General features: G+C 32.8%; 1 protein-coding gene across 6 annotated transcripts; it reads left to right on the forward strand.

The window, feature by feature from the left end:
• On the forward strand, nt 1–27,443 carry LOC105322175 (choline transporter-like protein 2). Of its 6 annotated transcripts, none has more exons than XM_034446709.2 (23): nt 1–195; nt 17,467–17,515; nt 17,639–17,712; nt 18,305–18,383; nt 18,474–18,561; nt 19,703–19,813; nt 19,927–19,987; nt 20,265–20,409; nt 20,505–20,588; nt 20,701–20,813; nt 21,154–21,270; nt 21,887–21,986; nt 22,149–22,241; nt 22,705–22,840; nt 23,416–23,468; nt 23,813–23,989; nt 24,177–24,305; nt 24,418–24,487; nt 24,657–24,730; nt 24,999–25,069; nt 25,388–25,476; nt 25,569–25,653; nt 25,980–27,443. In XM_034446709.2, exons 1-23 carry the CDS (start codon nt 123–125, stop codon nt 26,096–26,098), a joined length of 2,190 nt encoding a protein of 729 aa, XP_034302600.2. In that variant the 5' UTR covers nt 1–122; the 3' UTR covers nt 26,099–27,443. The 6 variants fall into 6 exon arrangements, with proteins under 6 accessions (XP_034302600.2, XP_034302603.2, XP_034302599.2 ...); XM_034446712.2 differs by lacking the exon at nt 1–195 and adding an exon at nt 424–939; XM_034446708.2 differs by lacking the exon at nt 1–195 and adding an exon at nt 9,258–9,413.
• Nucleotides 27,444–27,813: the final 370 nt, after the last annotated feature.

The raw sequence follows: 27,813 nt of genomic DNA on the forward strand, positions 1-27,813 counted from the left end.
ACAACGGGAGTCGAGAGATTCTGAATGCTGATTAATTAATATTTAAAAGACTATTGAGTTGTTTGGCACGTCTATTTTGTCACACGTTCAAAACTATGTTGGATGGGTAAGGGTTGACTGCGATGGGCTCGGGAAAGTCAAAAGTAGAAGATCTTGACACCGCCAAAGAGAAAAAGACCGAAAAGGAGCAAGGAGGTGAGTAGTTTTTCAATATGTATACTTTTGGGTTCGAAAATCGGTAATGTTCGCGTCCAACATCGGATGGCAACAAGTTAAAAGGTCTTAAAACACAATAATTGGGTTCCTTTAACATCAAGGAGTAAAATAAAATATCTGAATAGCTTTGCATAATTTCCCATCCGAACAACAATCGATAGAGAAAATTGCGGAGAATCACACACGTGATCGATCTACAGGTGGCACTCAGGTGAGACGATCAAGTTATACGGATGCAGCGTTGGACATGTAGGTAGTCTTAGTTTTAGATTGTTGGATGGCCAACCGATAGGTAATGAATTAGCATCGATCTAAATGCGATAAAAACCCAATTACACGGATACGCCGGAATTTTAGATAGGACATGTGCTCCTGACATATCTGGTGTTTATCCTAACAAGTGATACGGATATTGTTTACACAGGTTGCCTTGGTAATTTTCATGCACATGAGGACCATTACCTGTAAATGATACGCCTGTGCCCGGCCTAAACAATGACAACTACCGGGTACACGGGGGTATCTGTGATGTAATGTCTCCGTACCATTTGGGTTTTTTTTCTGTCTAAGAATCTGAGTTTTTACGACCACGTTTAAATATTGAACAATGGACGGGCTGATTCGACACTTGAAGTAGATCATAAACATGACTTATCAGTGACACAGTGGAAAATAGGAAAATGAGTAACAAAGTGGGAGATATTGATGAGGAAAAACCTTATGGTGAGAATGATACATTTATTGAAACCCCTCTCTTTCCCTCCTCCCCCAGTCTCTCTCTCTCTCTCTCTCTCTCTCTCTCTCTCTCTCTCTCTCTCTCTCTCTCTTTCTCTCTCTCTCTCTCTCTCTCTCTCTCTCTCTCTCTCTGAGAGAAAGTAGGTCAGTTTGCCTGTCTTCATCGTTCTGGTGCCAATACTGAGCAGGAGAAGATTGATTTCTTCAAAGTTTTAAAGTTACTAGGATCTTAAGCTCCAATTGTTCTACCATGTTTGTTAAAGTGCAGGATATTTGTCCAGAAAACAATGAACTAAAGTTAATGTAATGAGTCTAAAAATACAAATGATGCATTATTATACTAATAGAATAAACAACAGAAACTGTGAAGAGACAAAACATATCAGTGATCAATATCTTCAAACCACTACTTTAACTTCTTGATTGGAATATTCTCCCTTCACTAACTGACTTTTTGCCAGTGTTGCTTAATTATCCCCCTTTAGTAATAGAAAGGAGTAAATATTTTGTTTTTTTCTAGCAAAATTCCTGCATGTCATATATATTTCAAAGAATCACTTTCAAAATATTATATTTTGCTATATTATAAAACATTGAACTGACACATAAGTCTGTTAAATAAATATATGTAAGAAAATCACACATTAGGAGAAATATCCATGAATATGATTGCATGTGTTAAGTTAATACAGAGAATCATCAAACTCTTATTTGTTGCTTAAAAACCTATAATGGATTAGCATGCATGTCAATTTGTTCAAATCAAAATCTGTTTTGTACAGTGTACAAAAGACAGATGAATGGCATGGTTAATTTGTTGAAAAGACGACTCCTCTATTTGTAAGTTTCAGGGTTAGTATTAAGGAAAGTCTAGAGGGAGAGGAGGTTTCACAAGGAACTCATTGTGAGAATTAAATGTATAAAGTTACAGGAATGACAATTAATTTACATTGTATATGTATATACAATGTAAAATATTACATGTAAATTCAATATCTATGTCTTTCCTCTCCATCAGGACAGAACTACTGGGTTCTAATTTGTAATTGAATAGAAGATACATCAAAAAAATTAACAATTAAAACATATTTCAATACTTGGAAGAAAGATTTTAAGAAAAAATCAGAAACAAAATTTAACTTTGGGAACAGAAAATTCAAAGAAGTATAAGGTTTTTAGGATAATTTAAATGTGATGAAGACTTAATGTCTTACTTTATAAACTATCATAATTGTTCATTGTCATTCATTTCATATTTAAGAAAAATGAAATACAAATAAAAAGGAAACAGAGAACAAGGAAGCGATATTAAATTATCAGGGTAAAAACCCCAGCTTGATAAATGTAAAAGGTTACACACAAAGAACTTTTTATAAATGAACCATTGGTTTTGTTGTTAATTAAAGTCGATCTCTGAGATAATTTTTCATGCATGGTGGAAGTTAACTCGTTCAGTATAAAAATTAATGTTGACAATTGATGGCATTGATTTCCTAATGTCCCAATTAAGCACTTTTTTCTTTTCTGTGATTACAGTCATGCATTCCCTCATTTTAGTAACCAGTGTAAACTATTTTGATCAAAGATGATAACTTCTATAGCAGTAACTATACTTCATGCAATAGGAGAATCAGCTGGCAACATCTGTTTAGTTTATAATTTCGAGGTGTGCATGAACATGAATACTGTAGTTACATGTAAACAACTGTTTAACTATTTATTCATTTTACCTGGGAGTTCTGTTCATATACCAGGTAACATGAACAACTGCACATGTTGGCTTCAGATGAAATTTTATATAAGTAGAATTTATAACTGCTAACTATGTACATTTCTGTGTCTGACCAATGTTACTTTTGTGAATCAATTTGATTTGCAATATGTATTTTCTATACCCTGGACTTCTTCTGTTTCAAACTTGACCCAATGTCTTTGGATGAAAGCTAGGTGTGTAGTGACCTAAAACACTCTTTTAGATCACATTTCTGTGTAAAATTTTTGATGGCTGCATAATTTCTATTCTCTTGATCCTCTGGCTCACATTTCACCCATGGAATGCTTGTGGGAACAGGGTGACTTTTAACCAAGTTTCAAGGTCAGAGGTCAAGGTCAAAGCAGATTTAAACATAAAATCCTTGTCCAAAGCACTAGCCCAACCCAGCTCATTATTCATCCAAGCAGTGAATATTGGTCTCAGAAGGTCAAAGTTGAAACAGATCTCTCTCTTTCTCTCTCTCTCTCTGTTAGTCAGCCTTTGTGGGAACATGTATTTTTTTTTATACCTTTAATGGTACAGTTTACTTCAAGCAAAGAGTGGTAGTGTCAAAAGTATGTACACGTACAGCGACCTCGAAGTAAGTTTCTAAGTCAAAGGTTAAGGTAAAAAACAAACCTTAACAAGTTCCTTTCACTCAGATGTCCTAGAGGTGAGGGCCTTTTAAAATATGGTCAGTTTGGTCACCCTACCAATGAAATAAAGTTCTACATATTGTATGCGTCATATATTCTAATGATGGGTGGAAGCATCTGCTCTCAACATTACTGGTATTCTCTTAGTCAAGTGGCTCTGTTTATGTTATACTGAAAAATATGTATTAATTAGTAATAGGTACATGTACTTTAAAAGAAACTGATGTGTAGTTATTCTACATGACCTGTAAAACATGCAAGAAAAGCAGATAGCAGATAGTTACTTGTAATGAAAATACATTTGTTTAGTCTATTGTGTAAACAAGTCAGCCCAAAATAAAGAGTGTGTGTAAACTAGACTTTACATAGAAACCTTTGAGATGGCAGTTATACATACTGCTTCACTATTGCTGCTCTAGTAGCTACATCTCTTTGATAAATAATTACTCTCAGAGAGAGAGAGAGAGAGAGAGAGAGAGAGAGAGAGAGAGAGAGAGAGAGAGAGGTTACAGTGAATAAATCAATGCACTTAGTATTTTAAACTACTGTGCATTATAAGTTTAGAATATACCTATAATTCACATGCATAAAAAACAAAGTTTAATATGTATATCATGTCTCAATCAAAGGCATATATATATATATATATATATATATATATATATATATATATATATATATATATATATATATATATATATATATATATATATATATATACACAACAACATTTCCAATCAAATTGACCAAAGGACTATATATGGTTTGGGCCTAAAATGGCCCCCTAAAATGTACATTGTCATTTTACTGTAATTCTTTGTTTTATTTGCACACATATACATTTGAAGTTTCTTCATAATTTTCATTTTGATTTTAGTGCCCACAATTTAAAAGTATGACATCATAAAGTTGACCTTTTCCCGCCATTTTCTCATTTTTAGCATAAAAAGGCTTGTTTTGAGGCAGTTTTTCTTTAAGGAAACATTGAGCGACTGCTTGAACAAACAAAATATTTTCACCAAAGATGTATCTCTCCAATACTTATAAGTGACAAAAAGTTCGTTCTTGTTCAAAGAGTCGCTCTATATTTCCCATTCGAAAAAAGACAAGAAAAATGTCAATTTTTGATTGATTTTGATTAAATTATAAAAATAGCGTCACTTCTGACGTCATATACTGCCAGTGAGTGCAGATAAATCAAATAAATAGGTGAAAAACATATTTCATGTCAACTCTTTTTTAAAATAACACAACAAATTAATGTATCTGAATCATTTTAAAAATAGTGAATTTTGGGGGCCAAATTTGACTAATATCGTATATAGTTCTTAAGCATTTTCCCTGTCTTTTTAACTGTAGAAAGGAAATACTGCTCACACAATAATATAAGTTCATGCAGCCACAAATACTTGGACTCATTATGGTTGACATTGTTTTCTAGTAAAAAAAAACCTATGTTCACTTGATTTGTTGACAATATTTGGAAAAGTGTAAAACCAGATGTACCTTTACTGGTAGGTATTTTGGAGACATCATATTTCTAAAAATGATTATTGAAGCTTTGGTTCCCTATTCTTGTGTCTGTAGATTCAACACTGAATTTCAGAGAAATCAAATCTATGGTAAAAATGAGGCCTACATGTACCATACATTGTCCATTAAATTCCGTTTTATAAACTTTGAAAATGTCAAAAATGAATTTGATACTGGAAAGTACATTCAGAATTTATAAAATCGCTATAAAAGAGTAAACCATGCAAAACAATATTAAATATTCAGGAGATTGAGTTAAAAATTCATTAGAGTGGAAGGAAAATCTTTAAAATCAATTTTTTCCCATTTGATGTATTTGTTTTCATCATTACAATGATACAACTTGCAAGTAAAGCTTGATAATTGCTTACAAATTTTTGCTGTATGTATATCATTTTGTTATAAATAGAATGATTAACATTTAGTTCTTTTCACACCATGTACCTGTCAATAAAAACTTCCTATCAGTAAAAAAGCGGTAAAATAATGTTCTCTGTGGGATATTACTGGTGCAAGATATATGCCATCAGAATTCGAAGTTTACATAGTAGCGTAACTAGGATTGAGAGATTATGTGTGTATCTGCGTTATATGGCTCAAGATTCCGTCTTGTCATTATATTGATCAAAAGATAAATGTCTGATCAGAAATATATCTAAACTGTTTTGGAAGGTAAATGTATCAAAAGAAATAGAAAATCTAGCATGTTTTATCTATGAAAGGACTCGGTAGGTGCATTGTGGGATATCTTACCAGGAGATTACTGTGTACTCAGGATCAACAGTTTTTTTTAGCAAATTTAATGTATAAATCCATTATATTATCGTGAGGAACTTTAATGTATCGATTTCAAATATAACTTTGAATGATGAATGATAAAAATGCATAATTAATTAAAAATTTTAAGTTGATTAATTTTGTTCCTTCTTAACCTAGATTGATGAGGTTTTCTTCGATAAAATTGTGAAGTTGTAATTTACGTTATGTGAACACCATAAGCACCTTTTGTAATGATTACCAGTGATAACCACTTGCTCCCCCCCCCCCCCCCCCCACACACACACACTCACACTCTCACACATACATTATTTGATATAATTTTTTTTTTTTATAAAAGTATTCCTATATGATAAATTTTACTTCCTTTATTGGCATATATGGTACTTGCTAGGCTTCTTCCGCACTGGTAGGAGGGTGTTCATAACATCATTGGGATCTTATGTGATTAGCTTCTAGTTCAAAGGTTTTAGAATATTGAGGGTATTTCATTCATCTACTTTTTCATCTAGTAGCTTGTATAGCTGTTTAGTCTGATGCATGAGGCTTAATAAATACTGTTTTGTATAACACTGCTGTTGTACATGTATTCACAATTACTTTGAAGACACTGTCGATAAGACAGCATCTAATAGAATTGAAATCTTTCATTATGCCTAACTGTATTCTTTTGGCCATTTTTACATATGAATATATAATAGCTTTTTAGTTTTAACTATATTTATTTAGTAATTAGCATCATACATACATGTATTACAATAACAGTACATAAAAGATTGAGAAACAAGCCAAAAGTCTAATGTTAATCTCATCACTTTAGCTTTTTAAAAAGAGTACAAACAACTGATTAGAAATTGCTAAACAATCAATTCCTTGTAAGAATGGAAATTTGAGAGAAATTGGCTTGTCAGCTACCATTAACTTAATGTACTGAAAAAGAGTTTGTCAAAATGAATTGCTTGTGTGCAGTGGATATCAATCTTCTTGAAACTGCACAAATATCAAACAACTAAGGTTTACTTTTAAAGTTCATTTTTATTGGTGTCAATTTTGCCGGGCAATTTAAATGTTGTGAAACTTAATTCCTTTTTAAAGTTCCATCAAATCATATACCGGTAAGTAATAATATACATGTTATACTGCAAAGATATGCATATTGTAAATTTGATCATTACGAAAAGAACTATTAAAGAAATTTTCAAAGTTGTAGTACGTAACTTTGAAAAGGCCTGGAAGGCTATTGTATTCTTATCATGATTTTAAAAAACTGCTTGATTGATACCTTCTGGACTATAGACTGCAAGGATCGAGTGCATGCGGATAAAGAACCCTGATAGCATTACTATGGCGATTACTGAAACAACAGCATTAGTTTAGGCATACAATACAGGGAGTGATTATGGTCATGAATATTTCATTGTTTACCCGATCAGGAAGTTATTGTTCAATCATGGACACATAAACTAGTTGTGGTGTATTGATATGGATATCTGGACAGGCTGGCACTGAACAATAAAGCGGAATTTATGCATGGAAGAACTAAAAGTATATTGGAAAAAAGTTATTCCTTCTTAAAAGGAAGGAAATAATCAAACAGTTCTGTTCTTGTTTACACAGCTGGCTTGGCTTTCAGCTGTCTATTTTTTTTTATATGCACCTACATTCAATTTCTGCAGAATAAAAATCAATAGGATATAAATTTTAACAGCCTTTGTTGATGCATGAAAGAAATATGCACGTAGCAAATTAACTTCATAAATAATGATAGTGAAGTTCTTTTGGTCCCTTGCAACTTCCTTAAGAATTCTGCTTCCATTTAATATTCATAGATAATGAAGTAAGCAGATGTATGCAAGTTTATAATTGTTTTTATTGTAATGATATAGAAGTAACAGCCATTAACTGTTCCATATATGTGGTGGTTACTACATGTTCATCAATTGAAAATGAAGTCTGAAGTCACAGCCTTTGCAGTTCGAGGAGATAATTGCATTGTGCTCTCAATGCTGCTAAAGTTTTAATCAATCTCAAAAAAACTCCCAATGCTGCTTAAGTTTTAATCATAATCTTAAAAAAAAAGAAAATCTACGTAAATTCAGCCTGTGAAGAAAAAATCTTTGAATGATATTAAAGATACTTGTCTTTGAATTAACATTGACATTTAAGGAGTTAAAAAATGCATTTGAAAGCAGTTTAAAAAAATGAATGATTTATTTGCTAAAAATTTATTCAAATTGATGTGATACTGATTCTGACAGTTTAGTGAGAGGCTTTCTGAAACACAATTGGATTTCTTAAGAAAAATTGGAGGGAATACTGTACATATGCAGGGCACAGAATGTAATACTTTTCTTGTATCTACACCCCTTTTAGACACCCAGCCAAAAATTTGTCAACTAGTACTGTAGCTGATTTACATAATTGGTACTTATGTATCCCTTCACTGCATGATTACTAGATTTAACTAAAGGATGAATGCATTTGCAGTATAGTCTTTCCAATTCACTCAAATAAAAATTATAGTTTTTCCCATATTGTATTGTGACCGTCAGACTACGTACGTGTTATAGTTCGAATACTCAACACCAGATAGCTTAGTGAGTAAAGCTCCTGACTGGAAATTGATGGAGGTCTGGGTTGGAATCCTGGTCTGTTCCATCACTATTTCTCCCATCCCATTACAATATCTTAAGCCCCTTTCACAATTGGCGCACAAGCACTTTATAACACTTTGCGATCAAATTTTTTTGGCTTTAATGCATGAGCTATCGCATACGTTGCACAAACTCTCACAGTCATTGCATGCGTTTTTGTGGTTGCATCAAGTCTCTTAAAAATTGTGGACATGCGCACTATTCAGACGCGACCGAATGCAATCCAAATTAGTGCAATACAACGCACGAACATTGGTACGAATGTTTTACAACATTTTGTGTGCTCGCAAAAGAGCGATGCACGATTTTCAAAGATAGTCAAATTAGATTGCAGCTGTTTTTGCGTGTGTCGTGCGACCATGAGACTGTTGCTCAACGTGTCTCATGTAATCTTGCAACATTTTACTATCATTGCAAGATTTATTGGTTTCAGTTTACTTGCTTTGCCACTAAAATATACTGGATACAGGGCTCATGTTATTTTCGCTTCTCCATACGCTTTTGCCTCGTTTTGAATTTGCCCCAATGATATTGTGGTAAAAGAGAGATAATATGAAACTTTGGAATTTGCAAGGTATTAATCTACTTACTGACAAAAAGAGCGAAACGAAACAAATGAGAGAAAGAGAGAGAGAGAGAGAGAGAGAGCTGCACCAGATCAGGATTAAGGGACAGTCATATAAGATAAAAGGAGTGAAAAAGTATTGATGATTTCTTTCAACAATAAGTCAAGTAACATTATTGCACACCAGCAAAAATTTAATGATTTCAAATGGCATATAATCCTACCAATTAGAAAGATTCCATGCTTCAAATGCATACCTGGTTACTAGGTAGAGAGAGGATGTTATACATTTTTACCTGGGGTCCCTTATCAAACCCTCACAAATGACCCGTGTTCGATAAGATAAATAGCTTACGCTGTCTGTATTGTGTTCTGTCCAGGACATATAGCTGGAATTTGCAGTGCAATATGAATTGATGAAATGTAAAAATATACCAAAAAAATGGGTAAAAAGGAGAAAAGGGACCAAAGATACCGGGGATCCATGACCGAATCGGAACCTGTGGTCAAAGAAACAGAATATGGTAAAAGAATTTATTCAGGTTTTCATTTTGATTGGCTGATAGATCGATATGAAATGGCTTCCTGGTGCATACTTTGCAGCCATGTTTATTTTTATCAGTTTTGGTTTTTGGGTGGGCAAACTTTTTTGCTTCTTTTTGTAGTTTTCATGTATCCTAATTTGTGTAAAATGGAGTATAAAATACACTGAAAATTAATTTTTTATAACATTTTTGCGATATGAAATAAATTAAATTGAAGATAATAATTTATATATACATGTGTATATCGAAAACTTAATATTTTTGTAGTCAATTTAACTATGCAACATGGAACTTTTTCTTTTTTTCTGATATTGGATGACATTGTATGATTTTATCGATGCAATTCATATATTATACTGCTAAACCATAAATTTTATTAATGATGACTTTTCACAATTTAATTTTTTTCCAAGAATATGAAATTCTTATTGTCAAATGTCATAAACTACAAAATCTATGGCAATCAATAAAGCAAACTATGTTTTACTTTGAAAACGAAATGTTTCATTGCATGATCTGCAACAACAAGTTATACAAAAGAAAAAGTTCTCGACAACAGGAATAAAATTCTAGCTGTTGTATGGTAGCCAAAAACAGGAAGTGAAATGAAACTGCAAGAACATGTTGTTACAAGAATGACCTTTCTCTGTAAAACAGCCCATAGTGCAATAATGAGGGAATCTTTTCCTGTAACTTTTTTTATTTGCAATAAAAAGAAAAAGACCTTATATTGACACAAGTTGCTTCTACCAAAATGATATAATAAAACTAGCTACCACACGGAAGTTAAAATTAATATCTCAAAACCAAGCCTTTAATGACTGATATATAGCATTGAAAACCACTCTGCACATTATCTATTTAAAGATTTATAAGTCTACAGATAATTTGACCACTGAAGGTCATATAAATTACTTTATGTTTACGTTTTGTGGTCCCTGTTTGATGACCCTTGAATAAAAACTAATTAAGTACTAGTAAGAGTAATTTCAAGTTTGAAGAGGTTTAAATTTTTATTGGACAATATGACAAACATGGGGGATAGCAGAATCTGACCACTGCATAGATATACTTTACCACTAAAGACCTTTTGTATCATACCTTTGCAATATGGATATCAACTCTATGAGTCACCCATTCTATAAAACGATAAAATCTTTGTGAAACAGAAGTTGAAATGCTTCAAGTGGAATATTTACTATTTGGTACACAATTTGCTCAAACTGGGAAATTTTTCACTAAAAATGTGAACTTTTAGCTTGAGAAAATCAATTTAGCCACAGTGACATTATCAGCATCTCCATAAATCATGCTGGATGTTGTTCTTTGGAATAAGTTAATGCTCTAAACAGTCTCTGTATATTTATTTTTTCATGAAAAAAATGACATTTATTTCTCACTGATTACCAAGTATCGAGTATGTATCTTATATTTGCAGCTTTTCTATCAAGCAAACACAATTCGGAACTATATTGTGCAGTGGTGAAGCTGCAACACTTAATTTTAAGGTCTTTTCTTTATCTGATTTTCAGCTGAAAATTTCCCCATTAAACACATGAATAATGCAATAATGATGTTCACAAAGCAACTTGTCACTCAAAATCAAATCAAATAGTACTACATCTTTATACTACAAAAACTAAATATTGCATGACTTTTTTGAGAAAAACAGTCTGCAAAATTTAAGGAAATGCATGCAGATCAAAGTACTAGTTGATAAATTCTCCCCACTGATTTGCTTGCTCCGAAATTTAACTTTTTATCGGCGGTACAATTCTTTTACTTACCATTAATTAAAAATATCTGTAGTCTAATTATTAAAGGGAGGCAGGAATGGAGAGCTGTATTGGTTCGTTGATGCTGAGGCATTTCATTAGTTATCTCGGGTACGATATTATAATACTTTCAGCAAGTTTCCTTGCCTTACAGTACCGATCAGACCCAACCTTTTTCAATTGTTTTGCATCAAATCACAAAAATATTAAATTGCGAACGCTGAATGTTTATCATAGTTCCATTAAGTGTGCATCTGGCCGAAAAATAATAGCGGCATTTTATAATCTGCAAGATATACTTCTCGTGATTTTACACGGATATTAATTCTTCACGTTTTATAAGGAATGTACATTATGTATACTAGAGATTTAAACTTTCTGCCTGTAAATTATATAACTCAGCTTCATCATGGGTAAATCAAACTATTCTTGATAAAGGAAAATTCGGTCTGCCTAATATTTTTGGACTGAGTTTTAATTCTTTTAATTAAGCATAAAACTTGGAAAAGAGGTACCATCTAAGGAGAATATACTGACCAAAAAGAAAATGGTAATAAAACAACCTTGAAGTATATTTTTGATATAAATTAAGCCCCATTTAGTAATCAGAGAATTTCTCAGTTTTTCAAAGTGAAATGTACCTTTTACTGCATGGTAGTAAAATCAACCTTGCTAAACAAAGAAAACAGCTATGCCCCAACAGAGTTGATATCTTATGAAAAAGATGGAGTTATAAATGCCCTTAAAACATTTCTTGTTGGATCGAATCAAAACAAATTAATCCTTTTTTGTATCCTTTAAGATCACAAGTCCTTTAAAAAATATAAATCTAGCTGTTTTGATTTTGATCTATTTTATTTATTGTAACAGAGGAAAGTACATGTACATCTTTATTGATTTAACACACGAAAAGTTTGTTACTTATTTACATATTTGTGTGAGAGAGTCTGATAGGTGGGAAACATTTGGTACAGGGATTGTAAAGATGACAAATTCTGTCACATATGGTATCCTGTATATATTGATAAGTTTTGAGGGGCATAGCCCACCATTATGGTTGTGAAAATTTATTTTTATCTTAAAACACACCTGTCACAAGTTTGATTAATGTCAGGAGCTTGATCTGAGGATTATAAAGTCTCCATCATGGAGCAATTGGAAACAGTGGATGAAAGTAAGACTTATTCATGTTCAATTTATCTAATCATATTTCAAGTTAGCATCTCATGCCAGTATGCTGTGCCTGATTTTTGGGGTGTCATATTACAACTACCTCGTACTTTGAAATTTTGCAATAAATAATAAATAAATGATAAGAAATTTATGCTATAACTCTAAGCCATATAAATGGCCATTGGTTTTATGTACATGTATACTTTTTCCTAATGATAAAAGAGCTGAGATTTTTATATTGAATAAGATTTTTACAGCACAGTTTAAAATTTTTACCATGGATTTAGTGTTCATATGTAAATCATAGAAAATTCTCTCTCTCTCTCTCTCTCTCTCTCTCTCTCTCCTGCTGGTGTCAACCAAGAAATGTTACAATTCATTTAATGCATTTTGTTTATTCCATACATTGATTTGTCTGGGTGAGAAACTGCAACAGCTTGAAGAGCTTACCAGACAAATACATGTTTTTTACCTAGCATTCACCAAGTAATAGTTGCTTGATCAAATGACTAAACACCTGTCCCAGTGTAGCGGTGTTAAATGTTGTGTAGAGTGAGGTGAGTAGTTCTTACATGTGCTCATCATGATATTGAGCCTTAGGGGTTGTGTACATACATGTATATACACTGATGTCAACAAACTTGCACTTATAGTTATTTTTAAGACCCTTAGAGTCTTTGATGTCTGTCCACCCAGATTCAAAGTATGCTATGACTGCAGAGGAAACATGCCCAGAAAAGGAGAAATATGGTTAATGTTTTCATATATATGAAAAGGGAAGACTTTTAAAAAATAGTTTGATGTCTTATAAAGTTAAAGTCTTGCTCCTTTGTCTCTGAAATTTAATCATCAATGAAACAGCTGAATGTTTGCTATAAAAGCTCCTAGTAAGGGGAGTTAACTTTTAGATTACATTATATGCTTTTTATTCTGAAAGATGAAAATTGATTATTGTACTTTTCCTGTTTATATCAAATATATTTTACTTGTAAAGTAGCTGCAGGGAAAATCCTAAGCATGTTATCACTGGGCTATCTTAGAACTTTTCAGTGCTGTATGAAATTTACAAGTCAGATATATTCATTCCTGCACTTAAACCTGCATTTATTCATTTTCTTTTATCTATTTTAGTTAAATCCCCATCAAGTCAACTTCAGCTTATGCTTTAATTGTATGTGAGTTTGTTTTTCGGGGGTGGATGATGACTATACAGAACATCATCCCTTACAATTTGATCTGAAGTGTACACAGTATTTAAAACTACATATTGGTTAATTTTTTGGGGGTGTGGTTATAACTTGGAATAATGAACATTTTTCTTGACAGAAATAGAAATTGATAGCAAGGTCAAAAACATGTAAATATTTCATATAGGTATAATACAGGTATGATACAGGTGTAATATTGATTTTCTTATACCGATACAGAAGAGTGTGTATGATTCTATCTATAGGTTCAATCTCCTGAAGGAAAAAGTCTATAGCCATGCAGAGCAATTTGTCTGTTTATTATGAGTCAGTTAAGATGACTTTAAAGTGAAGGAAATTTTAATGTAAAAAGTCCAGACCAGGATATTTTTTATGATCTACTGATCATCTCTTGTATGTTTGTTTTTAACTCATGATAGACATTTTGTTATTCCAATATATTTACATTTTCAACTGTCATTGTGATAACATTATGAATCAATTTTGAACCCTAAAACCCAATAACTTCATAAAACATGAGTAACACAAAATGGGCGTGTTTTATAGAAAAACCCAAAAGTGGCATTGGCTGTGCAGCATATAGTAGTAATGCATAGCATGTGCTACATTAAAAAAAAAATAGTCAGATTTTAAAATAATGTTGTTTGAAAGTATACAAATTGGAAATCATATAAATATAAGTTATAAGGAATCATTCTTTGAATATTATGAGGTGATAAATTCGGTCGGAGCATGGTCAAATCTATCATAAAACTTTATTGGATTTGACCACACCCCAACCGAAATGATCACCTCATAATACTCAAAGAATGATTCCTTATTCCTTAAATCTAACCATCAATTTGAAGGTGTATGTCCTAGTCTTGGGAAATTTATAACAAATAAAACTGCACTGTGGCATATTATATGTAATTTCATATTAGACATATGAGTAATCCATTTTGAGGTTTAATCTTACTCATCTTGAAGTCTAATATAAACATTTGCAAAACCTCAGTTCATACAGTCATAAAACTATTTATTTTAATGGCTGCTAGAAAACTGCCTTGGTATTAATGATCATGTATGCACTGAAGCATTGAAATCATATCCATCAGATATGTGTTTAATGTACGTATCGGGGACTTAATTAGGTTTATTAGTGATGCAAGTTTAATCTTTAAACAGCTCCAGCAATTGATATGACAGCACTTAGTTATACAAATTAGAAGAAATATGTTAACAAATACTTGAAAATTCCAGTTTAAACCCTTGAAAGTAGTTAATATAATAGGTGATACATTGTATGGAATAAGTGATTTCAAGCAAATAAAGTCATTTAAAGATGTATTTTTCCTAAATTGGAGCCTCTATTTGGGATGTACATGAGGTGGTTATATATAGGTGCTGAAGAAGGATGTGTTTTATTTACGTGAGCAAAATGTATCAGTTACATTTAGAACAGGCAAGTGTCACCACGTTCACTGGATATCCTATGTTCATTTCAAATACAATGTACTAGAAATCAGAGAAGCAGGCAGTGAATTACTAATTTTGCTGTTGACAGTAAACACAACTTGATTGGGGAAACTGGAGAGTAGAAAAATACTTATATTGCTTTGAGCTGACACTTGATTCCAATAAATGATTTGTTGAAGACAATATTTGCCATAGCAACTGATTGCTTGTGACACATGTTAGTATACGCAGGTGACAGAGATATTAGCCAGCCTTTACAATGCTCATATCTTGGATTGAATTATCAGATCTGAAGACAAACTGGAAATACTTGTGTCATTTTCATTTTCAAAACAAAGCATGATTTGAAAGATGCAATTTTTGCAGCAAGGAGTTGTTACACCTTATACTGGAGTGCACTCAATGTCTTCATGTTGTGCATTCTGAGCTGATTTTCAGATCAAGATAAAATATAAACCATGTAAAGGAAGTGAGTGAGAAAAAAAGTCGTGAGCTGTGTCAATGAATATGAAATGTGTCATGAAGTGTAAATACAGTACACGCAAGATGTTTATAGTTTCATAAAGTTAATTTTATATAAGTTGTTTATGTAATTTGCGTTTCAATGGAATCTAAGGACATTGAATTGGAAGTACCACCAGAAGATCAACAGGAATCTTTGCAGGATCCACCCCCAGAGAAAGCTCGCAAGGAGGGGGAGGAGGAGGGGGAGGATGAATTTGATTTTGGTCCAGCAGTTTATGATGAAAATTTATATGGTGGGTTAGGCTTGGATATTTTGTCTTTTCTAATCAATTTTATGAAGATTGATATTTGCATGCAGCTGTGACTATGGTTACGATTTAATAATTTCTTCTTACATAAAGGTGAGCTGTCGTTCATATTTGATTAATAGTGTGAGAAGATTAGAAAAGGAACAATAGATATTTTAACATTGCATCTATTGGTCTTTACATGTATGTGCTGCTTTAAGTATGTGTTGACATGGGGATCGACCTGCCATACTGCTACACTCGTAACTACCGGTATACAATCCACAAATTGATATTGATCTACTGGTACATGTACTAGTATAAGAGGGCGTGGAAGTTATTACTGGCTTGTAAACCCTTGATGTTTCATATATATATAGTTTTACTGGAAAAGGGTTGCCGGAAAAATCTAAATATCACTGACGCAGGAAGGAACCAACAAGTGGATGTCAAAGACAACTGCTAACCTGTTGACTATATATGTGATGATGGAATTAAGCATATAAACTATTAATTGCATGTGGGCTGAATTTTACACACTTTTATATGCTAAATGATTGATTTAATATAAATTCTCTGAATTCAAATACAAGTTCAATGTATGGATTTAATTGATGAAAAGGTTTTGATGAAGTTAACAGCATCCAACGCCATATACTCGTTAGCATTGTTTGATATTTTTGGGTGCGTACTTTAATTAGTAGTTCTTAATTGTCAGTGCTATTCTAATAAAAACAAAACAGAATACATTTCAGCCATTAAGTTTCAATCATATGCATGTATATATTACTCAATCTGAAAGAGTATTAATTGTACTGACTTGAGCAGCACATCAGTCTGCCTAGTGAACAAGTTTATAGTTATAGTAGCAAGGATATATAACCATGCATGGTCTAATACTCCTAAAGGAGACTGGGATAATCCGACTGGCGGATGGATCAAAGTCTTTCATGGTTCATGCGCACAGAATAGGGAACGAAGTCAAAATCATTGCACTCTGTCGAGTTAATTAGCCATATACCAAGGAGTCAACATTTCATAGCTGAATGATATATGTGATAATTTCATAAATTTGAATTTTAACTGACAAGCCTCACAAAATTTTATGTCTTGGCTTTAAAGATTTGAAATGTAATTTACAAAACATATTTCAGCTAGTGCATTGAAAAAAGTTCTCAGATTCCAAATTCAGGCTTTATTGAAATGTTCAACTTTTGTATTTAAAGGTGTTGTGTAGTATGTACATGTACATGGCTATGCACACTATTTTTGGACAAAGGTTGAATTGGAGATATCCTTTATAAGAGGACATTTCCTGAAAGGGGACAAGTGCAAACATGACATATTGATACGTATGCTCTAATCAAAATCTTAATTATTTTTTAATTCATAATTACTGTACATGAAGTCTTAATGTGTCAGGCCCTCTACTCCTCAAGTACAGTAAAGATAATGTAAATTCTTTAAAAAATGTCCTCAAGCTCTGTTAATTAAATAGAGGTTTTATTTTTTATTCAAGTGCTTACAGCATATTCCAATTACTGGAAGGTACCAATACATTGAAGTGCGGCCCTTGTGCTTACATTACGGAAATAATTCAGTATTTTTTTTCAATTTTTTTTTAACAAACTCTGATTTATTCTATATTTTTGTTGTATTATTTTAGGTAAACCACTGACATATGACAAGAACTTCAAAGGCCCTATCAAGGACAGGTATTAACTACATATATTAGTTAACCATATTTTGGTATAAAAGGTGTAAACCTTTTAAAACCTGAATTTGTATATATATGATGTTAGCAACAAATGTTAGAAGATCTTGCGATTTGTTTTTAGGTCCTGTACAGACATAATATGCTGCCTGTTGTTCCTGATTTTTATCGTCGGACTTGTTGTTGTGGCCTTCTTTGGTGAGTGGACATATCTATATACTGTGGAATCGTCAATTTCCTGGGAGACCAATGTTTGTGGCTTTCATGGGTAACCCTTGCCCATGCAAATTTTCATCCCCACAAATGCATATACAAGCATTTGTTTAATATTTATTTATGAAGTAGAACTTAGTGCTACCAATGAAATTACATCCTCACGAACCAGGAAATCTTTGGCTATATGTACCCACAAACATTGACCTCCACAAATAAAAATGATTCCACAGTATCTCTTGGTACATGTGCTACTGGCCCTCAATTTTGAGTATTCTGGAGTAGGGTGCTTTGCTGGTTAAAAGATAAAGAAAAATGGAGGAGAGTAAAATATTGTTTACTTTATACTCGCTACAGGATTGTGTTAACTTACCACAATGACTTTTATTGTACACATTTCATTTGAAAGTACATAATATGTAAATCATCAATGTACATGTACCTGTGCTACTCAAAATGTGCATATACATTTGTTGTTGATTATCAAACATCAATGAATGATATTATAATAAGTTTGCTTTATTTTATTTAAGAAGTCTGTCTGGTGAATATTCTTTAATTTACATTCTATTTTCAGCATTTAAGTATGGGGATCCTCGCCTGTTGGTCTACCCAGTAAACTCCAACAATGAAATCTGTGGATATGGCAAACAACTGTAAGCTAACTGTTCTTAAGCAGAATGTTTTAAATGCACCATGTTTGATTACTGTATTATCTTTAAGAGGACAGTCACTTTTTTTTCCAGGGGAAAGCCATACCTACTGTTCTTTGACCTGGTGGCCTGCGGTCGCATGGGTATGGGAGTCTTTGTCACAGGGTGCCCCACCCCACAGGTAACCCTCTCCCTAAAGTTATATAAATTCTTCATAAATGAATATCATAAATAGATACGTAAAGTTACATAAAGGAGGTTCTTATGCCAAAACTAAATATTTGATCATATAATATGGCTATAGTACTTACATTAATTTAAAGCCGCGTAATTGGTCCAATTTTTTGGCTTATATACAGTAGGTATCAAATAATTATCCATACAAACCAACTACAGTAAAACTTGGTTATAAGCAAATATAGTCCAAGGGACTAATGGATTTACTTGGATTTACTTTGTTATATCCATTATTCGTTTTATCCATAAAACGAATTCCTAATAATAATTACTATAGCAAATTCACTATACACATGTTTTCTTTCACCAGACGAGAATGTTGGCTATTTGAGGCTTAGAATGAAAACTCATTCTTCTGATACCTTTAATTAATCGGATTGTAAATTGAAAAATTTATAACTGCATTATAACTGTAAAATTTTGCAAATATTTGATAAAAATTTTAAAACTAATTTAAACAAACTTTGCTGTATATCTCAGATTTCACCATATCTGTGTTCGTATGAAACGATTTTTTCTGTATCTTAGAAAATTATTGACATAAACATATGTACACCAGGAGAATCTGTGTGTTTTCAAAGATAAATTTAAGAAATATTCAAAGTATCCGTGAAATCTTCAGAATCTACAAAATGATAAAACAATTAACCATACCTGAAACACTTTAAAGAGTGATGGTTTAGTTGTCTAAGTGGCAAATATGCCAAATAAGAACTCAGTTTGTCAGCATTATGATATCAGAGTTCAAGCAGTACTGTAGATTCCTAATTAAATGCGAGGAATTAATATCCGCGAAATTGCTGATTTTAAAATGCTTCCATTATTTCATGATTAAGAGTTGAGAATTATAAGGAATAAGGAGAAAAGTTCCGCGTCTGCGATTTTATATTCTCGCGATTTGATGCAAAACAGCAGTATCACGGAAATAAGTACTGGTGTAATATAAGGAATTTACAGTATGTCAAATTGAATGTAAACCTTCACGACTATACTGGTATAGGTAATAAAATGAGAACTTTTTTAATGCGTTCAGCTCTGGTTAATACTAACTTTGATTTTACTTTTTACCCTTATCTTTATTACAGATATGTGTTGCCGCCTGTCCAACTGAAAACAAAGTGATAGTATCATTAACCGACACTGTAAACGATCTTAAGTACTGCAAAGATGATTTTGATGCAGCCTCAAGTTCAAAGGTATTCATGCAAGGAAGATGCACATGATGTTTGTTTTTATCAGTTTAATAGAATCTTAAGAATTATCGGACAGAAATTAATGGAATTAATCATAAATATGGGTATTTTTTCAGTCAGTGGAAAATATTCTGAAAGATGAGGATTGTGCTGCCTACTGGTTTAAGAGTCAACCATGTAAGATTTAATTTGATCAGTCTCAAGAAATTAAAATACCATTTTCCCCCCTGCAAAATATGGCCCTTTTGAACTTAAAATTTTGTATTATTGATGGGAAAAGTAAAGATGTGCATTGTTGGAGAAACTTTTGATGTGATGATTTTTTAGTAGTTATGTCCCTTTTTTATTTTTTGTGTGCATTAATGCATACTCTGCCATTATGTGTTGTAACTTAATGTCAAGTAAAGTGGAAGTGAGAGGAATGTGAGCTTGCTGACCTATTCTTCTGTTGTAGTGATTAATCGCTGTGTCCCTTCATTTCTGATTGATGTCTTGGAGAAAGGTAAAAATTTAGCAACAGAAATTAGCAACTCAAATGCCAATGCCACAGATGCTAATGGAAACCCTTATAACAGTGCAGTGATGGAAGGCGGCCTTAGGTGAATATGGATTAATTGATGTTATAAAATGTTGATGTTGACATTATTCAACATTTTAAAATCAAATTGTTACACTGGAATTTTCTCATTTAAAGTGTGTATGGAACCTTCCTGAAAGCCAAAGAATATGGGGAGAAAATCATTGAGGATGTTGTCACAGCCTGGTGGATGATTCTGATGTAAGACCCCTTAGATTAATTTAGGTTCATTTTATTAGTTCACCTCAGCTGAAAGCTATAATATTGCTATTTTATTTGAATTCATTATTTGTCACCTTTATGGAATTAACAGAGGCCTGATCCTGGCGATGATCTTTGCCCTGATTTGGATCATCATCATGCGATGGATCGCTGGATTCATGGTCTGGTTCACCATCCTCGCCTTCATCAGCCTGTTTGGATTCTGTGAGTTAATTGTGCAGAACTCTCATCTGCATTGATATTTACAATTTAACTTATTGTAAATCTGAGAGTAATGTGCTGTATGCAGAGTCATTTATGCCCCATGTTATTTTCTCCATTTTACAGTTGCTAATGGCTTTGTCCCATAGTGGTTAAATTCACTCAGACTGGATCATTTGTGTTAAAAGAAAATGACTTGAGAAATGGAATTCGCCCAGTCTTAAATTTGCTCGCTGATGACTCAGGTTGAAAATAAAATGGGGGCCAATATTTTATTATGTACACAGTATATACCGGGTATATAAATAATGTAATTATCATCCCTCATCCCTTTCTATTTTAGCGACCGGCTGGACTTTGTACCAGTACTACCAACTAAAGGACACTGACCAAAGCTTTCATATACAGTTTTCCGTCATCCAGATGACCATGTCCAAACCCAAGCTATTCCTGGCTTTTGGTATGCATGCATGATATGCATTATGCAATACTGTGGAATCATTAGAATTCGTGGTGGCTCAATTTTCGTGGTATATTTCGAGGGTAGCCCTCGCCCATGAATTCACATCCTAACTAAAACTAATTATTAAAGATTTAGTTTACATACTGAAACTGAAAACTGATGCATCCACGAAATTACACCCCCACGAATCAGCAAAAGACCCACAATCCATGAAAATTGGCCCCCATGAAATTAAATGATTCCACAGTATGTATTTCAAATTATATTAGCATTGATTATGATTTCAAAGTTCTTTGAATTTTACATGTTTGTCTTTTAATAAAAAGTTATGTTTGAAATTGCTAAAAGACTTTTAATTAATTAAAGTTAAAATTTGAGAGTGATATCACTGCAGAATATGCATGCATTCATGGAAATAGATGAAGTACGTACGAATACTAGTACTGTACATGCTGCTCTGTTTTAATTTTGTGAAATTTAAATTTGTCTCAGCCAATTTTGTTACTGGTAGATTACCAATTTTCACCGACATTTTGACATTCATAGGGCTATTAATTCTTGGATTCATTTCTATGAATAATAAAGATCAAAGGCCAATGCTCTCTTTTTCTAGGCATCATATCAGGAATAATCCTACTTATTGCAGTCCTAATCCTACTGTTTCTGTGCTCAAGGATCAGAATTGCTGTCTCACTCATCAAAGAAGGAAGCAGGTACTAAGAAAATCTTGAAATCATCTTTTAATCCAACTTCCAAATCAGCAATCTTCTTAATATTTTTATGTCAAAAATTAGAAATATGAAATTGCCGTTTCATGAACAAGTTTGAGATTAACATGAATTTCACATAATGAACCTAACAAACTGTTTTTTCAGAGCTGTGGGGACGATGATGTTTACCCTTATTTGTCCCATATTCCCGTTCTTCCTACAGATAGTGGTGATTGGGTTCTGGTTGACTGTAGCTGTGTATCCTTCTTCATCAGTTTGTGCTTAACATACGTGTGTTAGTTTATTCTAAAACTTCAACTAGATAGCTACTAAACGTTAGCAACTACATGTACTAACAATAGTCAAATTATTTAAAATTAGATTCAAAATGCTTTTTATTTATACTATCTCTTAAATGAAGAAATTAAAAGCAATCACTTACTCAATGAAGGCTGTCCATGGAGTTAAAAAACAGAAATCTAAACATGCTACTGTGTCAAATAGAGAATACCTAATAATTAAGATGACTGTGTAGAACCTGCTGGGCCACTGATGTATATGGTATATCATATAATAAAACGCTATGCGGTGATGTCTTTATATAGAGATTACTTACAAGGGTATCAAACATTGTATGTAAATACTTATATAGGCCTCAATCAGATTGTGTTTAGAACTTATAGTGTACTGCCACGCAAGCTTTCCTTTACAAGCTTTCTAGATTTCTGGCATCCACTGGAAGAAACCAAAGTTTTGAATTCAACAACAGCTCTAATTATAAATATCCCAATGGTACCTACGACTATGATAAGATAAAGGGCGCCACATCTCAGTTTTTTGGACAAGCTTGTGACAATGTGAGTTAATCAACTCAAAGAAAAGATATGATCAATGCATCCATTTCAGATTCAGAAAATGTTGAAAGTTTGAAAAACAATGCAAGTAAATAATTAGCTTAAATTTGTATTAAAGCGATATATATCACTTTAGTCATTCAGCGCAGATTACCTGAAAGCCTCAATAAGAACGAAAAAATGCACTTTAAACCAACTTTTATTTGTGACGATTTTATTTCACAATTTACTTCTGATAAATTGGTTTGCAACGACTTATGTTTGCGATTAAGCCTTATCCAGACCCGAGTTGTTTTAATAACCATATGACAAGGACTGGTTCGCGGTAAAAAATATTCATGACGAGGCTTTCGCAAACCTCTTGAAATTTTCTTGTGTGAGAATAAAGGTTGGTTTACAGTATATATACATGTACGCGTACATGAATGTGCTTGTCCATTTCAATAAGGATAATTTTTAATGATAAATTAGGTGTACATGGATGTACAGGTACATGCATTTGTGAATGAGTTTTCTTGATTGACCCTTTTGTGCCATGAATTCATTGATATCAATAGTTTTGTTATTTTAATTTTCAGACTTCATTATCGGCCTCCGAGTTTTGTTCCTTTTTAAAGAACCAGGAAGAAAAGTATGTGCTATCCGAAATCAAATTCACCAAGAATTGCACGATTATTATATTTATCAATAAATACATTAAATATAAAAGAAAATGGAGTTAAAAAGGGTTTTTATCGAGGGAAATTTTATATCACCAATGAGGATAAAATAACGTTTACAGCACAGTGTTGTTCGGGAGTACGGTTATGGTTATGTCCAACTTTGCAAAAAAAGCATGGGGACTCAGCTGAGCCCCCCAACCCTCACAAACTCACAGAACCTTGCATAGTAGTTACATACATATATAACTATTGTTAGATATAATGAAGCACATGTACACATAAATGTATATTAAAGTGTTTTTTTGTTGTTTAGTTTTGTCCTCTACTCCCAAATCTTCAACCTCTTCATGATGTTCTGGTTGGTGAACTTTGTGGTTGCTCTGGGACAGATGACTTTGGCTGGAGCCTTCGCTTCTTACTACTGGGCATTCGAGAAGCCGAAAGACATCCCAGCATTCCCAATTCTGAGTTCGCTCTGGCGATGTTTTAGGTAAACATTAATTTTAATGAAATTAGTAATCTGAAAAGAATAATACATAATATAGAGTATACAAGCTGTATAACTGAAGAAAGTGAAGACCTAATAGTATGTCTGTCTTATATTCTGATTAAAATAACCAGTAGTACATTATAATCATCATTAGTTACAATGATTTAGGCTGGTTTCTCTTTGCTAGGTATCACTTGGGGTCCCTGGCTTTTGGGGCTTTAATCATAGCCATAGTACAGATGATCCGCCTTCTTCTTGAGTATGTGGATGCAAAACTAAAGGGAAAGGAAAACCCCGTCGCAAAATTTTTTGTCAAGTGAGTGCAGTTAAAACTGTCATTGTATAGATCATTTTTATAGTGCTGATTTTGAAAAAACAACTTGCAAAAGGACAGCAATAATATTTGTGCACATTTTATTTTCCTGTAGGTGTCTCAAATGCTGCTTCTGGTGCCTTGAAAAATTCCTGAAATTCCTGAACAAAAATGCATACATTCTTGTAAGCTAGTGTATCGTTCAAAAAAGCTAAATACTCATGTATTTATGCAATGTACTTGTTGAAGGAAAGATTCTTTATCTAATTCATTATCAGTCATTAATTGTTAAAGGAATTTTTAGAGTATTGAATTACAGATGATTTAGTCCTTTTGTTTCTTTCTATTCTACAGATTGCAGCACATGGTAAAAACTTTTGTACTTCAGCAAAGAATGCTTTTATGCTCATCATGAGGAACATTGTCAGGTGAGACAACTTAGGCTTTGGGTGTGCATTATTAGCTACATGTACATCACTGAATTGCCCCAAATCTTAACTCAATTCTGGTACAGAATCTCTCTCTCTCTCTCCTGAAATTGATACTACACCAGTTTTTCTTTAGTTCTCATGCATTAACATTGTATTTTTCACTAAATATTCTCAATTCTAGATCTGCTGCATATACTCCTCAATTCAATTTATGTTAACATGACCTAATTAGACTGTATGATATGTAACACCGTTATTTTGACAGAGTGGTGGTGATAGACAAAGTCACAGACTTCCTGCTGTTAATCAGTAAACTGGTGGTGGTGGCATTCGCAGGTAAATACCAGGGAGTCCATTACTCCCAGATGTTTGTCTCTAATTAGAATGAATTTGATTACTGTAGATTTCTAATTAAACGCAAGGAATAATTATCTGCATAAAATGGCGAAAAGCACCCTTCGAAGATTTTAAAATCTCGCAATCATTTTCTTAGAGTTAAAAACTATAAGAAACAAAGTGAAAAATTCCACGTTTGCTTTTTATTTTCATTGCGATTTGATACAAAGCAGCAAGATTGCTAAATTAAGTACTCAATTAATATATTAAGGAATTTACTGTATTCAATTTTCTAACTTTTTTCATCCTCTATTACAGCTGCCTCCTCCTACTTCTTTTTTGATGGCAGGATAGAATTCTTGGCTTCCTTCACTCCGTCCCTCAACTTCTACGTAGTCCCTATTGTGGTGAGTACCTTTTGCTTAAAGTATTTTACGGAGTAGTTTTACATTTACAGCTCAATAACTTAAGGCCTCATGGTTTCAATGTATATTTTCAGCTGGTCACACTGGGCTCCTATGTCATAGCTAGCTGTTTCTTCAGTGTATATGAGATGGCTGTGGATACACTGTTCCTCTGCTTCTGTAAGTTTATACTTGAAAAACCATATGAATAGCATTTAGAATAAACTCTCCTAATCAACTTAGTGTACAGCAGATGGACAGCACATCTATCATCTTGCCAACTTGGCAAGATTCTGTTTACCATTTAGCTCATCTGAGCTCATCTAGCTGGGTGGTCAGATTATGCTGACCATGCAAGTGAGCAATACTGCCCATAGACCTCAAAGGAATTATAAACATTTTGTCTATGCACAAAAAATGTTTGAGATATGACCTTAGTTACCGGTACACATTGGTAGGAGAAAGTGTATCTGTCCCTCATAATCATTCAATGTTCTTACTTGTAGTGGAAGATTTGGAGAGAAATGATGGTTCTGCTGAGAAACCTTACTTCATGAGCAAAGACCTACGCAAAATCCTGGGGAAGAAAAATGTCATTTCACCCAGTGATAAGAAAGAATTCTAATGAAGTCTGTGATAATTAGGCTTGTCCTCATCAAGAAATTCTAATGACTTTATTTTTTTTTTGTGATATGCAATTTCTTATTGTTATTTGTTAAAATTAATAGTTGAGTTTCTGTGCTTATAAATATATAACTTTTTGTTAAAAAAGAAAAGTTAACACGCATTTCCAACCGATCATTTGTATATACACTGATGATTTCTCATGCAATTGTAATAGATTCTAGGTTGCATGTCCCTCAGGTATCAATATATGCATATCAAAGAGAAAATCACTAATCATTATCATTAAGGCATTAGCGCTTCACCATCGATTTGCATTTGCTCTGTGATTTTGAAAAATCAGCCACACTTTTGATATTTTAATATGAATCAACAAATTATGACAAAGTGTCAAATTTACCGAGGGGTTGACATTTACAAATGTAGATATCAGCTAAAGCTTTAAACTTAATGATTTAGTACTGTAGTACGTAACATCAGATCTCTGTCAGAATGGTGAACAACAGCATCATTAAGATCAGTCAGTGGGTGTTTGTGATGAATAAGACAGCTTGGTTATTTTTGCTTAATATTTAATGTTGTCAATGCAATATGTTATGAATTCCTTTGTTTTACTATTATATTTGGAATATATATTTGTACACACATGTACTAAAGAGACCATATTAGTATTACATCTATGTATTAATTGCCAAATGGGTTTAGATTTGCTAACTTTATGATAGATGGGAATAGACTTGGCTAATAGATTTTAATTTAGACTCCCTATATGTTATTATTTTTTTTCCTTTTTCCATTCCTTTAAAAAGATCACCTAGTTCCCAATGCAAGAGATCTTGCCAAAAACTGTAATTTAAGGGGGCTTGATGGCTGTGGCTACTTTAGACTGTATTGATCTTCTTAAGAAGAAGAACTCTATATAAAAATGTTGGAAAATACCCAATTTTCATAGGTAAAATTTATGGAATTTTTCTTTACTAAACAATAATTTATCTATCAAATCATATCTTGAAATTTTCGGTAGATCTGATGGTAAGTCTGTTGACCATCCAGCCTCCTTTAAGTATTACAAGAATGCACACTGAAATGCAAGAAAAACAAACTATATTATACTCCAAAGTTAACTTGAAATACCTTGAAACTTGCCATTAGTAATGAAGTCTAGCTTCCATGTCATTTTATGAAGACTAATGAGTATAAATTCCTCATTCCCTATTTTATTTTTGTAATTTGAAACTTTTTTGTACTGTAGAAGTTATTTTTACTGTTGTTTTAATTAATTGGTAATGTTTCTGTTGCTATGTCACAATCAGAGATCGGTTTGAAATAAAATAATAATTGCAGATCTAAGTTGTTCTTGAAATCAATTTTACTACAATCTTTGCTAACCAAGGGTTTTCAGTCCACTCTGCACCTCATAAATAGAGTGGACCAAAAACCCTTGGCTAGGGAAGATGAATTGATACCGGTAATAAAACTGTAGGTTTTGAGAGTAGTGATTAAAAAAACTCCAAAGCATACGTTTCTGCTTTCCCAATGTACATGCAAGCAAATTGTAAATCCTCTAACTTAGTTGATGCGTTGTTGACCAATTACAAGGCTTGTGAATTCTATAAAACATTTTGGGAATTTTGGCTAGAAAAATTAATTCATAGTTTCTGGGGCCAAAAAAAATTTGAAATATAATGCGGCAGACAAGATATTAAAGCAGTATTT

Source organism: Magallana gigas, chromosome 2, assembly GCF_963853765.1.
Source record: "Magallana gigas chromosome 2, xbMagGiga1.1, whole genome shotgun sequence".
NCBI classification, from domain to species: Eukaryota; Metazoa; Mollusca; class Bivalvia; order Ostreida; family Ostreidae; genus Magallana; species Magallana gigas.

Excerpts from the sequence above, each read along its gene's own strand:
- LOC105322175 (XM_034446706.2), top strand. The coding sequence starts at position 15,653 with ATGGAATCTAAGGACATTGAATTGGAAGTACCACCAGAAGATCAACAG. Across the intron at positions 17,516-17,638 it reads AAAGGCCCTATCAAGGACAG|GTCCTGTACAGACATAATAT; the intron begins GTATTAACTACA and ends ATTTGTTTTTAG. Across the intron at positions 24,731-24,998 it reads ATCATGAGGAACATTGTCAG|AGTGGTGGTGATAGACAAAG; the intron begins GTGAGACAACTT and ends TTATTTTGACAG.